Consider the following 15,306-nt stretch of genomic DNA (forward strand, 5'->3'; position numbering starts at 1 on the left):
TGCAGGGGGAGTCTCACCTGTACACGTAGGCTTTGCTGAGGATGGATTCCAGGCGGTTGTTAAACTCGAAGAAGGCCATGTACTGGAGGGAGAGCAGGGCATGAGAGCAGCCCACCGCCTGCGGGTAGCATGCTGCTCCCACGCCCACAGATGCCGGGACTCAGGGCTCTTCCTGCAACCCCCAGGGGGAGGGAACAGGACGGTGAGCATTCAAAATCAGAAATCCTCCGCCCCTTGACGGGTAGGGGCCAGAAACTCCATTTAGGAATCTGAAGAAAGTCATAGCCCATCTTCCCTTGGAAGTGACATGTAATCTTGTTCTCACAATTTGCATATAATTTCAGAGGACTCCCGGATGCTCTGAGCCCTATCATGAGACTTTTAGGGGTACATGCATCCAGGTTAAAGATGCTGTTTTTAATGTTTCTTATAAAGAAAACAATTTATAAAGAGACAGCATTCCTAACACCCCACTCTTATATCCTTCAAAGGTGTATTCATAATAATAGAAGTATATTAATAACTACTTTTCTTTATTGAGCACCTACTATATGACTGGCATATGCCTTTTTTATTTCTTTATTTTTAGAGACAGAGTTTTACTGTCATTCAGGCTGGAGTGCAGTGGTGTGATCATAGATAACTGCAGCCTCGAACTTCTGGGCTCAAGCGATTTTTCAGCCTCAGCCTCCTAAGTAGCTGGGACTACAGGGCACACATCACCACTCTTGTGTAATTTTTAAATTTTTTGTAGAGACACGGTCTCACTGTGGTACCCAGGATGGTCTCAAATTTCTAGGCTCAAGTGATCCTCCTGCCTCAGCCTCCTAAAGTGCTGATATTACGAGCATGAGCCACTGCACCCAGCCAGCATATACATTTATATACATTACCTTATTCCTTATTTACATAGGAAGGATGTATTACCATTCTCCTTTGACAGAAGTTGCTGCTCAGGGAAGTCCAATAACTTGTCCAAAGCACACAGCTGGTATGTGAGAGAGTCAGCATTCAAACCCAGGCCAGACTCAATGCTGCACGCTCTCTCCTTATGCTATACCACCTCTAGATCTTTGCATTTATTTTTTGATATTTGAAAACAGTATTTGTGAAGATTCCCTAAGGGATATTCCAGTTATCATCCATGTGTTCATTCTAATTCCAGCCACAGTTTAAACTGGAGGCAGAAAGAACAGGGGCTTGGATGGCTCACTCAAAGAGTTTTGTCCACTGAGGGGTGTTCAATGGTAGGCCTGTGAGTTATGCCCCCTCACTGGGGCCACCATGTGAACCAAGATTGGATCTCACCTCTACATCTGGGGTGAAACTTGGCCTGTGGACCCAATGTTCCTCACTCTGATGTTTGGCTCTAAAGCAACCTCTGCAGTCCCTGGGAGGCTGGTATGTGTCAAACAAGAATGCTGCCAATTCCACTTTCCCTCTTCCTCTTGGTAGCCAGGAAGCTCAGAGGCAGTTTCCATGCTTGATTCCACATAGGTGTGCTTTCTTTTCATCAGGGCACTTGTATGCCCCCTAGTTTTCTCTGCCCTGTTTCTCTGAGTTGTTCATGTGATTGCATTTGCCTTTTTTGTAAATTCCTTCAGTACTGTTTTCAGAAAAAGGCACCAAGCATCATTTCAGGAGAGAGATGAATGTGATTGGTTGGCTACCAAAATCCATTTGGGGGATCCTGAATGTTCTGAGTGGCTATCCACCCTGGTCACATGACAGGACCATGGCCAGCTGTGGCAGCCAGACCATCCTGGAGACTTTGGCTCTGTCCAGTGAGTGGCAGAAGGAACGGCTGGAATGACACTGAGGCCTGGCCAATGATGAAACGGGTGTCTGGCTGTGCATTCAAATCCATCCCTGGCACTGCCTTGCTCCTGCGACCTAGGGCAAGTGCCCCAGCCTCTCCAAGCACCAATGCCCCCATTTTTTAGACAGAGACCATCATAAAGCAGAAACCCCCCTCTTGAGAGTGTCTATAATCACTGAGAGCAGAAACAGTGGAGTCGGATGACCTGCATTCGAATTCGGGCTCCACTCCCTCCTGGCTCTGTGACTTTGGGCCAATTACTTAATCTCTCTGTGCCCCAGTCCCTTCATTTGCAAAATGCTGGCAATAGCACTACCTAACATGCAGCACCACCAAGCACTAGCAATTGTAATGAACTTTCCACTGAGACACACATGGAATAAATGCACCTCCCCTCGGGCCATCCCTCAAGGACACTCCCCTCCCCAGTGCTGCTGGGGGCAGACAGGAAGATGCCAGTGCCGGTGCAGAGCAGGGATGAGCTGAAGGCCTGGGGTTGGGGGGCCCAGCAGTCCTACCTTTAAACAGCGGGGCAGGCGGAGGAGGGGGTTCACACCGACTTTCAAATAGAGAAAATCCAAGGGCAGGAGGCTGAGCAGATCCATCTGTAATCCCAATGGGACACCACGGGGGTAAAAATGGGTGAGCCCAGGGTTGAGGGTGAGGGGAGTAAGAGGCGGAGTCTCTCCCTTCCATGGAAAGGTAAAGTTAGAATCCCCAGGAGAGCTTCACACTAGAGGGCAGAAGGTGTCCCACCAACAAGCCCTTGTTTGCTTCAAAGCCCATGTTGCCAGCCCCAAGGGCAGTTTCATTATCCCCGATAGTGGCTGCTGTGCCGTACAGTAGGAGCGGGAGTGGTACAGACACAATGAAAGGTGGCTTCTGGCCGGGCGCGGTGGCTCATGCCTGTAATCCCAGCACTTTGGGAGGCCGAGGCGGGCAGATCACTTGACATCAGGAGTTTGAGACCAGACTGCCCAACACAGTGAAACTCTGTCTCTTCTCAAAATACAAAACTGAGCTGGGTGTGGTGGCGCACACCTGTAATCCCAGAAACTAGGGACGCTGAGGCAGGAGGAGCGCTTGAACCAGGAGGCAGAGGTTGCAGTGAGCTGAGATCACACCACTGAACTCTAGCCTGGGAGACAGAGTTAGACTCTGTCTCAAAAAAAAAAAGGAAAAAGAAAAAAGAAAGGTAGCTTCTGGGGGCCACCCAGCCCGTCTCCTGGGGCTTGTGGCTTGGAGGACATTCCCACAGGGACCAGCATCCTCCGTGTGGCAGAAACCACATCTCATGAGCCCCCCAGGGCCCTCTGAGGCCCCTCCTTCTGAAACCCCGCAGACGCTAAAACTTGCATTCCGGCACTCACCTTGAAGCGGCGAGTCTTCAGGTAGTTATTTCGCATGTCCTTTTTGTCCGTCTGAAAGAAAGGGAATAATGATGGTGAAATGACCTTAAAGTTTAATCCCTGACCCTGTGGGGAGCAATTGTGAAATTTCCCGAAGAATTCCACCCTCAAATGAGCATAACAGCTCGAGGACCATCTGAGCCTTGGTGAAAGCCTTGAGTTTTATAGGTGGAGAGGCCCGGCCCCCAGGGAGGAGGGATTTGTTCCGGTCACCCAGCTAGATCCTGATTTCTTGGGTGGAAATCGAGGACATTAAGCTTATTCTCTCTGCCTACTGGTCTTACCTGGGCCATTTGCACATCTTTTCTGAGGAATTGCTAACCACTCTGATCAGGCCAGAAAAGAAGTTCTCCAAGGAAGTCTCTTTACTTTTACTTTACTCCCTTTAAATCTCTCCAAGGAAAATTGTTTAGAGGCAAAACCTCAGCTCGTCTGCACACAGCAAAACAGGCATTGCCAGGGTGGAATTTTGGAAAGTGACCCACACTGGGAGACAGGGACTGTGTCCCCTGTTCCTGAGAAGTCACAGTCAGGGCCTCAGTTTACTCCCTAGTAAGGCGGGGGTGGTGTGCGGGGCTGGACCAGAGGCCAGGGTCTCAAACTGGTCCAAGTAGGAGAGCATCAGTGTGTTCTTTGCAGGACCCTTGGGAGAAGTTAATTGCCAGCGGTTACCTGTGCTGAGCACCCTGCATGCATCGTTTCAACCAATCCTCATGGCAACACTGGGAGGTGGAAGCTATTACTATCCCCATTCTACAGATGAGGAAACAGAGGCGATTCAGCTAGCTGTGGTGGAGGTGGGATTCAAACCAGGTACATCTTCGCTAAAGACCATTCTCTGGACCACTTCTCTATCTTTGACTCCATCAAGTGGACCAGGAACTATTTCACCTATGAGCAATATGTGATGTGTGTAATTTGAACATATCAAAGGCCTGCAAAATAAACAACCATGCTGTTGAACAAGCACTGCAGCCGTTCTTGAAATTTCCTTATTCACTTATTTTGTCATCTGTGACAGCATCAGGGGTCAGTGCCCTGAAGGCTCTGGCTGAGGGGTCTGCCCCCAGTCACCCCAACACCACCTGCCTGTGACTCACAATGATGTCCCCGCCTCTGACAAACTGCAGGCGCATCTGGAACACAGTGATGTCCAGGAAGTAGATGAGGTCGCATAGGTAATCCATCAGCAGCCAGAGGTGGATGTTGTCCGGGGTCTGGTAGGGGAAGGCCCAGCGCACGGGAATCAGCCAACAGTTCCAATTCCAGGCCATCACCACGAAGAACAGCCACAGGATATACATCAGGTCTGTGGGGAAGATGGACGGGGCCGCTGGAGTATCAGCCAGGCAAGGCTCTTCACCAGTTGAATCAGGTGGGGCTTTGTTCTTTCTACATTTCTATACTTTCCTTCAACTGCTACATGTGGCACTTTTGTAAGAGTGTGTGTGTGTGTGTGTGTGTGTATGTGTGTGTGTATATATGTATATACAAATATATGTATATATAACTCTCTGCTTTAGGGGCCAGGCACAGTGGCTCATGCCTGTAATCCCAGCACTTTGGGAGGCCCAGGTGGGAGTATTGCTTAAGCCCAGGAGTTTAAGACCAGCCTGGACAACATAGCAAGACCCTATCTCTACTTTAAAAAAAAAAACTATCTGCTTTAAAAACTAATCACTGCTAAGCCCTAATAAATCAAGTACTCTCAGGAGGGAATATGCTAGTATTATAAGATAATAGGCAGCCAACCAGAAAACTTTCATTCTTCTTTAATTTTTTCCCAAAATGTATTTTCTGCCTTAGTAAATACAGAATAGTAAATAATGCATGAAGGATGGACAGATAGATGGACAGGCAGGTGAATACATGCATGGATGGATGGGTATTTCAGATCATCTGGTTGGTTATTTGTTTATTTGTTTATTATTTTTCTAGAGATGAGGTCTCACTATGTTGCCCAGGCTGATCCTGAACTCCTGGGCTCAAGCAATTCTTTCACTACAGCCTCTCACAATGCTGGGATTACAGGTGTGAGCCACTGTACCCAGCCCACCAGGTCACTTGAGAAATCCAGTGGACATCAGGGTTGAAGTCCTGCCCCCCAAAATGTGTGACCTTGAGAAAGTCCCTCTCTGGCATCTGCCCTCTTCTGAGAAATCACAGGAAAAGGTCAGATAAGAAAGGTAGGGAGTCAGCCGGGCGCGGTGGCTCAAGCCTGTAATCCCAGCACTTTGGGAGGCCGAGACGGGCGGATCACGAGGTCAGGAGATCCAGACCATCCTGGCTAACACAGTGAAACCCCGTCTCTACTAAAAAACACAAAAAACTAGCCGGGCGAGGTGGCGGGCACCTGTAGTCTCAGCTACTCAGGAGGCTGAGGCAGGAGAATGGCGTAAACCTGGGAGGCGGAGCTTGCAGTGAGCTGAGATCCGGCCACTGCACTCCAGCCTGGGCGACAGAGCGAGACTCCGTCTCAAAAAAAAAAAAAAAAAAAAAAAAAGAAAGGTAGGGAGTCCGCTGTGAACTCTAAAGTGCTATGCACATATGAAGTGGTGTTATTTCTGAGGAAGATGAAGTGGGCTTAAAGGGAAGCAATAGGAATTCACACTCTTGCCCTCTCATGTTACACAGTGGGAATACCCACTCGCCAGGACTCACTGGTCAGTGGGTCAACGCTCTGGGGAAACTGGTACTTCTTCCAGGGGCAGCACTTGAACTTTTCTGTTCAGAGCAGGAGCTCTAGGAAAAGGCCAGCATGACCAGAGTGAAAAAAGGACTTGGCCAAGAGTCAGGAGTCCTGGGTCTGCACTAACTAGTTGCATCCTTACCCTTGCTGACTTCTCTGTGCCTTAGTTTCCTCATCTGTAAGATGGGTGTGATCTTATGTTCCTATTCCAGGGACTTTTGTTGTTGTTGTTTTTAAGACAGACTTTCACTCTTTCACCTAGGTTGGAGTGCAATGGTGTGATCTTGGATCAGTGCAATCTCTACCTCCTAGGTTCAAATGATTCTCCTGTTTCAGCCTCCTAAGTAGCTGGGATTACAGGTGTGCACCACCACGCCCAGCTAATTTTTGTATCTTTAATAGAGGCAGGGTTTCATCATGTTGGCCAGGCTGGGTTTATTTTAAGAATCAGGCAAGAAACTGTGGAATGGTTTTGAAAAGTATAAAAGATCATGAACCCAGGTCATCTGTGACTTCCCATCCCACCTCTTGAATCCCCTGACCCTCTTCCCATCCCGCTCCCACCCTCCTGCCCTCTCATGTTACACAGTGGGAACACCCATTCCCCAGGACTCACTGGTCAGTGGGTCAATGCTCTGGGGAAACTGGTACTTCTTCCAGGGGCGGCGTTTGAACTTGCAGCAGAGCATGTCGCAATAGTGCTCCTCTTCCACTGGCTCGGCTTCAGCGGGCTTTGTGTCTGGAGCTGGCTCTGGGGCTTTCTTGGCTGGGGCTGTGGGATGACATTGGTGACTATCTGAACCAACCCTGAGGCCCACATAGAGGATGCAGAGAGAAGGGTCCCAACTGCAGACCGTGGATCCAGAGCTGAGAGGACCCTGGCACCATTACGCAAGCTGCTGCAAGCTCTGTGTGCAGAACCCAAGTCGCTCTCCTGGAGTGAACTCCACAACTCCCTCTTCAACAGCAACAGCAACCTGGGTGCCCACCCAGAAACTCTTACCAACTAGTAAGCTGGAACTGCTTCTCAGAAGCTGACCCAAACGAGCTGTTTCTGGGCCAGTTGGATGTTTCAGTGTCTGCTTGCGTGTCTATGCATAGACCCCCTTAGTTCCCTCTGATGAGATGGAGGCATTTTGTACCCAGTGTTTCCAGTACCCATGGTTGGAACGCTGAAAGGCCTAATAAAATCAGGGAAGTGTTGCTCCAGGTTTCTGAGATGGAATCTCAGCTCCTTCATCTCTAAAAACAGAGACCAGATGGGATCACAGCCTCCCCGTAATATTGATACTTTTGGTGACCCAGGGATTGGCTCTTATAGGTTCAATAAGGCTATGTTTTCTAGCTTCAAGGCTGTGACATCAGGCTCTGCATGGCCTGTTGTGGGCACCATGATTTCCAAGATATAGCCTTCCTCTGGAAAGATCTAAAATATCTCCCTGACAAGAGATCATGTGTCTTATTTCCTCCCAATACCTTGAAAGAAAAGAAACATTCGGATAGCCTCAATAAGAACTTTCAAGGCACTGACGTCTCTGAAAAATAAGACTGCCTAGTTCGAGAGCAGGCTGTGCACACAATCTGAGTGTAAGACCATAAGATACATTTCGGGTGGCACCACCCACCTACCAGTAGGAAAGGGACGGAAGGGTCAAGCAAGGCACTTCCCCGTGGGAGAGAGGGCTGAGTGCAAGTGGATTGTTGGCCAGAACTTTGATCTTCTTCCCACTCTTGGGTACATATCTCAACCTGTACATATGGACCCCAAATCCACAGAGTGGGGATCTGGGCTTTTCTCATGGACCTCAACCATTTTCTTGGGGCCACCCTTACCATGAGTTGACAGGGGACTTTGGAGGCCCCACCCCATCCCCGGCCAGGTAGGCCCCCTTCAGCTCCAGACTCACAGGGCTTGGGGCTCTCCTCATCAGAGGTGACATCAGGGTCGATGAGTTTCTCCTTCACTTTTTCTGTCCGCTCCTTGAAGAGCTTCACCAGCTCCTGGAGCCGGTCGTTGATGATGGCGCTATTTGTGCTGGCCGCAGAGGCCGCACGGTCCTGGCCGCTGTGGGAACATCACCCAAAGCTGAGCAGGCTGAGCCGGGAGGGACCCCTGCGCCCCCAGGCCAGAGCTGTGCAGCATCTGTTCCCACCTTCTGGCAGAGCCTGAAGGAGGTAAGTCCTGCCCCCGTCTCCTTCTGACATCAGAAACCACAGACCCACTGTAATCTCCTAGGAGGAAATTCAGTCCAGGAATAATGCCCAGGTGTTCTGGCCCAGCTTTTGGAAAATGTACCACGTAGGCTCTGATTCAGATGGGCAGTTCTGGAAAAAGCATGACTTCACTTGTGATTTAGGAGGAAACTCCTGGAACTCAGTTTAGAGTTCAGCAAAATTGGGCCGTTCATCCCAGTGCAAACTTCACATGAGATACGTGTCCAGGGGCAGAACAGAGAGGGAGCAGGCCTACTTTTTTAGGCTTAGGATATAACTGCTGGAAAAAGCAGTGCAGATACATTCTATATCCCTTTAACTTATAGGAATTAAAGTTTCTGCACTGTCAGCAAGAGAGAGAGAGAAACACAGAAAGACAGAGAATGAATGAGTCTGCCTAGCATTCAACTTAGTGTGGGGCGTGTGCCCTGGGTGCACTGAAGCAGGCCTGTGAATGTGCTTTCTTTCCTCTGAGTGGCCTCACTGAGATCATTTTGCTGAGCTGAATATCTTTTTTATCTTTTTTTTTTCATACATTAAGACGCAGAAACTGCAGTCGACTACTCTTTTTGAGCTCAACTGAGGAAGTAGGGCTGGAGAGAACAAGTGTGGGGCTCTTTTTATTTTTTATTTTTTTGAGATGAAGTTTCAGTCTTGTCGCCCAGCTGGAGTGCAATGGTACGATCTCAGCTCATTCAACATTCACCTCCTGGGTTCAAGCAATTCTCTTGCCTCAACCTCCCGAGTAGCTGGGATTACAGGCACAAGCCACCATGCCTGGCTAATTTTTGTAGTTTTAGTAGAGACGGGGTTTCACCACATTGGCCAGGCTGGTCTCGAACTCCTGACCTCAGGTGATCCACCTGCCTCAGCCTCCCAAAGTGCTGGGATTACAGGCGTGAGCCACCATACCCAGCCAAGTGTGGGGTTCCTAATGAGAGCTGGCATACAGGTGTGGTGGGGACATGAGCTGCTCTGCTACGCTCATTCCCTCCTGTAGTGCACACTCAACTGGGATACAGCCACCCAGCCAGGGACCACGTGCCAGGCTCTCGCTATTGGAATGTGAGCTCTCAGGCACAATACATGCAACTAGGGGCCTCCTTGCTGAAGACAGGCCTGGAGTTCTCCCTTTCTAGTGGTGACCAGTGGGATATGGGAAGATACATGGAGAAAGTGGCAGAGCACCGTCATCAGGGTCCCTAAATGATTGCATGGAGCAGAACCTTCTGCTGACCTGATGCATGCAACTAGTGAGATGATGATGGTATATATGATACATCATGTTCCTTAAGCCACTGAGCCTTTGAGGTCCATTTGTTGCAGCAGCCTAGCCTGCCTAGCTAATACATGGGTCTCCAGGTTGACCTCCTTAAGAGTTTTCAAGAATAGGTTTTCTCATTATACCTCATTTCTGCCTTCGTTTCTGATATTAAACCCTACCCCTACCCCTACCCTACCTCATAAAATGTGAGTCCACTGCATGCTACAGTGGGCAACTGGACTGAGGTTGGGGTTGGGACTTCTTCTTGCTTATCTTTTCTAACTTTCCACAGCTCTGTTAAGCATAAACTGCATAAAATTGTGGATAGAAAAAAAGACTGGAAGGAGGAAGGAATGCCTGCTGTCTCCTGTGGCTCATCTAGGAGTCATGGCCAAGGACTATGATGGGGATTCCAGGCAGAGCCCAGGGCTGGGGCCTTCGCCATCCACCAGAGCTTCTCAGATCCTTCAGGAAGATACCTCCCACTGGCCCAGCCCTGGGGACAGTTCGATCTCTAAGACCCCGGTCCCAGTGCCATCGCAATGGTTTCTGGCTTTTTTTTTCTTTTCTTTTTTTTTTTTTTTTTTTTATGGAGTCTCGCTCTTGTCACCCAGGCTGGAGTGCAGAAGTGAGATCTTAACTCACTGCAACCTCTACCTCCTGGGTTCAAGCAATTCTCCTGTCTCAGCCTCCCAAGTAGCTGGGATTACAGGCATGTGCCACCATGCTTGGCTAATTTTTGTATTTTTAGTAGAAACAGGGTTTCACCATATTGGTCAGGCTGGTCTCGAACTCCTGACATTAGGTGATCTGCCCACCTCAGCCTCCCAAAGTGCTGGGATTACAGGCGTGAGCCACAGTGCCCAGCCATTATCATAGTGGTTTCTAAACATTGTTCTGCAGGCCAGCTGTACCACGTGCCCTGCGGAGTTCGGAAAATGTGGACCCCCCAGGCCCACTGTCTGCAGCTCTGATCCAGGGCAGCCAGACAGGGCCAGAGAATCTTTTTTTTTTTTTTTTTTTCGTTTTTCACAAACTCCCCAGGGCAGAACCCACTGGAGGTCCTGGTGGTCCTCCCTGTCCCCACTGACCTTTCAGAAGTTCAGCAGCAGGAGCCCTGCTGGCAGCTCCCCTCAGCCTCTCCTTCACAAGGGGACCTCTGCCTAGAGATCCCTCCCTCTCTGAGCGCTGCTGGCCATGGACACACCTGGGCCCAGAGGTTGAGCCCACTGGATTTTACGAGACTCCTGGGTCAGCCAGAGGCAGCCTGGGCAGGAGATCGATCCTGACTTACTGCCGGGAAGCCACTGGCAAAGTCTGCCTTATAGTGGAAAGTTCTAAAAGCATCCACACTAGCCCCCCCACATCCCCCACCCTCCCCCAAGTCTTTCAACTTTCTGAGACCCCAGAGGGGTCTCACTCAGTGTCCTTCGGGGTGGTGGGGTCCGACCAGGCAACCACTGGGGACTCAGCTGGTGACAACGCCTTAAGTTCTTCAGCCTCATCATCCTCAGAGGGCAGCTTCTTCCTGCAAAGACACGGATGTGGAAGGGGCCTTCAGCAAGGGCAGAGGCCCCAGGGAGAAGTGTCATGACTTTGATCCCTAAAGATCACCTAGAGCCAATTCCCAGATAGAGGATGGGGTGGAGCATGAAATTCTCAGTCCTCATTTCCCTGGAGGGAGGGAAAAAGGTAGAAGAGAGGGGCATAGCCACTCTCTAGACCTCAGTCTTCCCATCTGTTAAATGGCTTGGCCTAAAGGTAACAGCATTGACTTGGTATTGCACCCCAGTCCTGCTTCTTACCAGTGTGTGGCCTCAGCAAATTACTAAAATACTCTGAGTTACCTCAGTTTCCCCTTCTGTAAAATGGGATTAAATCTACCCAAGTAAATGAGGTTCTTATCACTTAGTTCTCAGCTTAAACTTCCTTCCCCCATCCTGCTCCCAGTCTAAAGCCACCCACCTCCTTCCCCTCTACTCTCTATCACACCACCTTTTCAGCTATCAGAGAAGCCGTGGAATCCAGTCTCCAGCTTACGGTGTGACCTTGGGTAAGTCCCACCCCCTCCTAAGCCCCAGGCTCTCTATCTGAAGAATGAGGACTAAATGATCCCAGGTTCCTCCATCAGTCAGGAAGTCCAAGTCTGTCATGGAGTGCTGCATTCTGGAGCCATTAGTGTCTTGGTTAATGGTGTCTAGATCTGTCCTGAAGTTCAGAGACAAGAAGGTTCTCACCCAACCTGCCTCTGGCCTGACATCAGCAGGTTTGAGCCTGGGCGTCTGAGTAGGTGGAAGAGGTGCCTTTGATACTATTTTACATTGGCATCTTAGGGGCTAACTCTCTGGATTTTCCCACCCTCTACCCCAGCAGTGAGAATGAATTGGTTTACTGAGGAACGCAAAAGCCTGGGAAAGAGGAGAAAAGATCAAGAGAGAGAAATTCCTTAATACCACCAAGAAAGCAAACTCCACTGTTAGAGAAAGAATCCTGTTTAAGACAGAGTAGAACTAGCTGATGTAGAAACACAAAGATTGTGTCTGGAGGACGCTGCCCAGGCCAATATCTACCAATAGGAAGAGCATTTCATACGTCCATGAATGAAGTCCTGGTGGAGAAGAATGGTCATTCTTAATGACTTCCATTAGCATTTAAAACATAGAAGGCTGAGTGTTAGCACACAAAACCAAGAGTCTGGGGACATGGGTATGCATGTCACACATGAAAGCATATGTGTTGGCTCATCAGGATGAGCATCAGATCAGTCAGTAGCATGAAGATGAGAGTTCAGGACTTGATATGGTCTGGCTTTGTGACCCCACCAAATCTCGTGTTGAATTGTAATCCCCAGTGTTGGAGGTGGGGCTTGGTGGAGGTGATTAGATCATGGGGGTGGAGTTCTCGTGAATGGTTTAGCACCATCCCCCCTTGGTACTGTATAGTGAGTGAATTCTCACGAGATCTGATTGTTAAAAAGTGTATGGCACCTCCCCACTCTCTCAGTCCTGCTCCTGCCATGTGAGAGCCTGTTCCTTTTGCCTTCCACCACGAGTGCAAGCTCCCTGAGGCCTCCCCAGAAGTAGGCACTGCCATGCTGCCTGCACGCTCTGTGGAACAATGAGCCAATTAAACCTCTTTTGTTTAGGTATTTATTTATTTATTTACTTACTTATTTATTTATTTGAGACAGAGTCTCGCTCTGTCACCCAGGCTGGAGTGCGGTGTGCGATCTTGGCTCACTGCAACCTCCGCCTCTGCCTCCCGGGTTCAAGCCATTCTCCTGCCTCAGCCTCTCGAGTAGCTGAGATTACAGGCACGCACCACCATGTCCAGCTAATTTTTGTATTTTTAGTAGAGACGGGGTTTCACCATGTTGGCCAGGCTGGTCTCGAACTCCTGACCTCAGGTGATCCGCCTGCCTCGGCCTCCCAAAGTGCTGGGATTACAGGCATGAGCTACTGCACCCGGCCATGATTACTTTTCCAGGGCCTTCACTTCTGTGAGGTTTGATCAGAAATGGAATCCACAGGCAGGGAGCTTCACCTTGGGACCAAGCCTGACAAGGATCTTCAGTGATTAATCTGCAATTCCCAGCAGAAGCTGAAAACTCCAGCCAGTCCCCAAATTCCACCCATTCACCAGCTGGAGAGTCAGAGGAGGAGCCTCCCTCGGGTCCCTTCTCTGAGAACACAGCCTGGGGCCAAGCCCTGAGCTGCCCAAACCTGCTGACATCTGCACATCTTCCCAAGAAGCTCACATCAGCAGAGGTTCCTACTCCGGCCCCTGAGGGCCAATCACAGAGCTGGACAGGAGGATGCTGGGGGCAGGGGTCACTGAGGCCATCACCGTGCAGATGCAACACTCCACTGGACCCAAACCTGAGTCTGCCAGGGTTCCAGGACAGCGCTCTTCCCTAGCCTCACCACCTTGACTCCGGATTCCACCACTAGGGTTTCTAGGGGGATACAGAGGGAGGGATGTGTGGCATCCACCTTGATTCCAGGGGGCTCTGAAATGATCCTGTTGCCTTCTGCCAACTCACCTAGGATGGTAAAACTCATGGATTCACTTTTTTCACACTGTAATTAACAAGAACATCCCCACACAAGAAGACTGGGGCCAAAAATCCCATTGCTGGGACCCAAAGTCAGTCCTCCTGTGCCCAGTATAGGGCACCCTCCTGAGCCTAGAAAGTGCACACTGCCACCGGACACTGTGGCTCATGCCTATAATCCCAACTTTGGGAGGCTGAGGCGGGCAGATCACTTGTGGTCAGGGGTTCAACACCAGCCTGCCCAACATGGTGAAACCCCGTCTCTACTAAAAATACAAAAATTAGCCAGGCATGGTGGCAGGCACCTATAACCGCAGCTACTTGGGAGGCTGAGGTAGGGAATCACTTAAATCCGGGAGTCAGAGGTTGTAGTGAGCTGAGAACACGCCATTGCATTCCTGCCCGGGCAACAGGCAACAAGAGCGAAACTCCATCAAAAAAACAAGAAAGTGCTAGCTGCCCCAGAGAAGCCAGAATGAGGGCCTAAGCTGGCAGCTCCTGGTCCCCTAGCACTGCCTGTGTCTGGCCCTGTGCTCAGTACCTTAGGGTGCAATAGCTTGTTAAATTCTCACAATTCTAGTAACCAGGTGGTGTTTCTTTCCTCATCTTACATGAGGAAAGTGGAGGCCTAGGGAGGTTAAATGACCTGCCTTAAGACCCACGTCTTACAAGTGGTGCTCTGGGATTCATTCCAAGCGATGGCCTGAAGTTGGAAGGAGGGCCTTGCCCAAGCTCCTCTGTGGCTTTTTGGCCCTGGTCAGTTGCTCCCAATGTTCATTCTGTCCCTGCTCACAGTCAGCCCCACTGGCCTCAGCACTCTCACCTCTCAGGGATGGGCTCAGGCAGAGGTTTCCCACCCCATTTCTCATAGTCACATTCAACCTGGCACTTGCTTGTTTATTTGGTTACTTGTTCATTGTCTATCTTGGCCCCTCTAGAATGTCAGCCCCATGAGGGCAGGCCCCTGCCAGCCTTCTCCCTCATGTATCCCCAGCATCCATGGCAGAGTTTAGCACATACAGATGTTCAGTACATGCTTGTGAATGCACGAATGACAGGGACAAGAGGAGCCTCACAGACTCAGCTCACAAGCGGAAGTACAGAGGCTTGGATTCCAGCCCCACATGATCTTGGTCCCTTCCCTCCCCTAAATATGCCACCCCCTACCCAGTCCAGCCTGTGTCATTTCCCTGCCCATATAAAGGGAACAGGGGTAAATAGAGCAGACGTCTACAAGTGGAGCCATTTCTGGATTCCTTAATGGGCTTTGTACATAATTCAGTGAACTAAACATAAGAACTGATGAAGTTGTGAGCTGTACTCCCAGGCCCAGTGAAACTGTGTCTCTTTTCTCTACATTAAGACCTCACAGCCCTCAGTTTGCTACACCTAGCCATCTCCATTCTGGCAGGCTTCTGATCTCAGCTGAGCAATTACTCAGGAGCTCATGGAGGAGAGCAAAAGTTAACTAAGAAGAAAGAACCATCGCTCCATCCAACCAGTGCAGAAGAGGCACAGACAGCCCCCCAGCTTAAAAATCACTGTCCTGCCCTTGGCAGTTTGCCTCCAGCTGCACACAAAGCCTTCTGCCAGGCACCTGGCTTGAGTTGTTCAAAAGCAGCTCTAACCACTCAGCAACAAATTTATCTGAAGAGGTGTCAAAATGTGCACCACCTTGACTAGGAGTGTCACTCTTGAGAAAGGAACCCAAGGGTAGAGAGAAGAAGACCAAACACGTGACCATGGTACCATTATGGATAGGGCCCAACAAGAGGGGATTTGTTAAGTTCATTCCAGCCCATGGAGCTGGAGGAATAGCCAGAAGCCATCATAAGTGAGCATTAAGGAGACAGCCCA

General features: G+C 49.9%; 1 protein-coding gene across 2 annotated transcripts in view; it reads right to left on the reverse strand.

Moving 5' to 3' along the window:
- CNGB1 (cyclic nucleotide gated channel subunit beta 1) overlaps window positions 1–15,306 on the reverse strand; it is a 90,511-nt gene that overhangs the window by 31,686 nt on the left and 43,519 nt on the right. For both annotated transcript variants that reach the window (XM_026456872.2, XM_026456871.2), the window contains exons 18-24: window positions 10,816–10,923; window positions 7,825–7,982; window positions 6,534–6,689; window positions 4,329–4,537; window positions 3,190–3,240; window positions 2,338–2,424; window positions 18–82 (exon numbers count right to left, since the gene is read on the reverse strand). In XM_026456872.2, coding sequence (XP_026312657.1) covers window positions 18–82; window positions 2,338–2,424; window positions 3,190–3,240; window positions 4,329–4,537; window positions 6,534–6,689; window positions 7,825–7,982; window positions 10,816–10,923 — 834 coding nt within the window. The remainder of the gene's footprint in view (window positions 1–17; window positions 83–2,337; window positions 2,425–3,189; window positions 3,241–4,328; window positions 4,538–6,533; window positions 6,690–7,824; window positions 7,983–10,815; window positions 10,924–15,306) is intronic.

Source organism: Piliocolobus tephrosceles, chromosome 17, assembly GCF_002776525.5.
Source record: "Piliocolobus tephrosceles isolate RC106 chromosome 17, ASM277652v3, whole genome shotgun sequence".
Lineage (NCBI taxonomy): Eukaryota > Metazoa > Chordata > Mammalia > Primates > Cercopithecidae > Piliocolobus > Piliocolobus tephrosceles.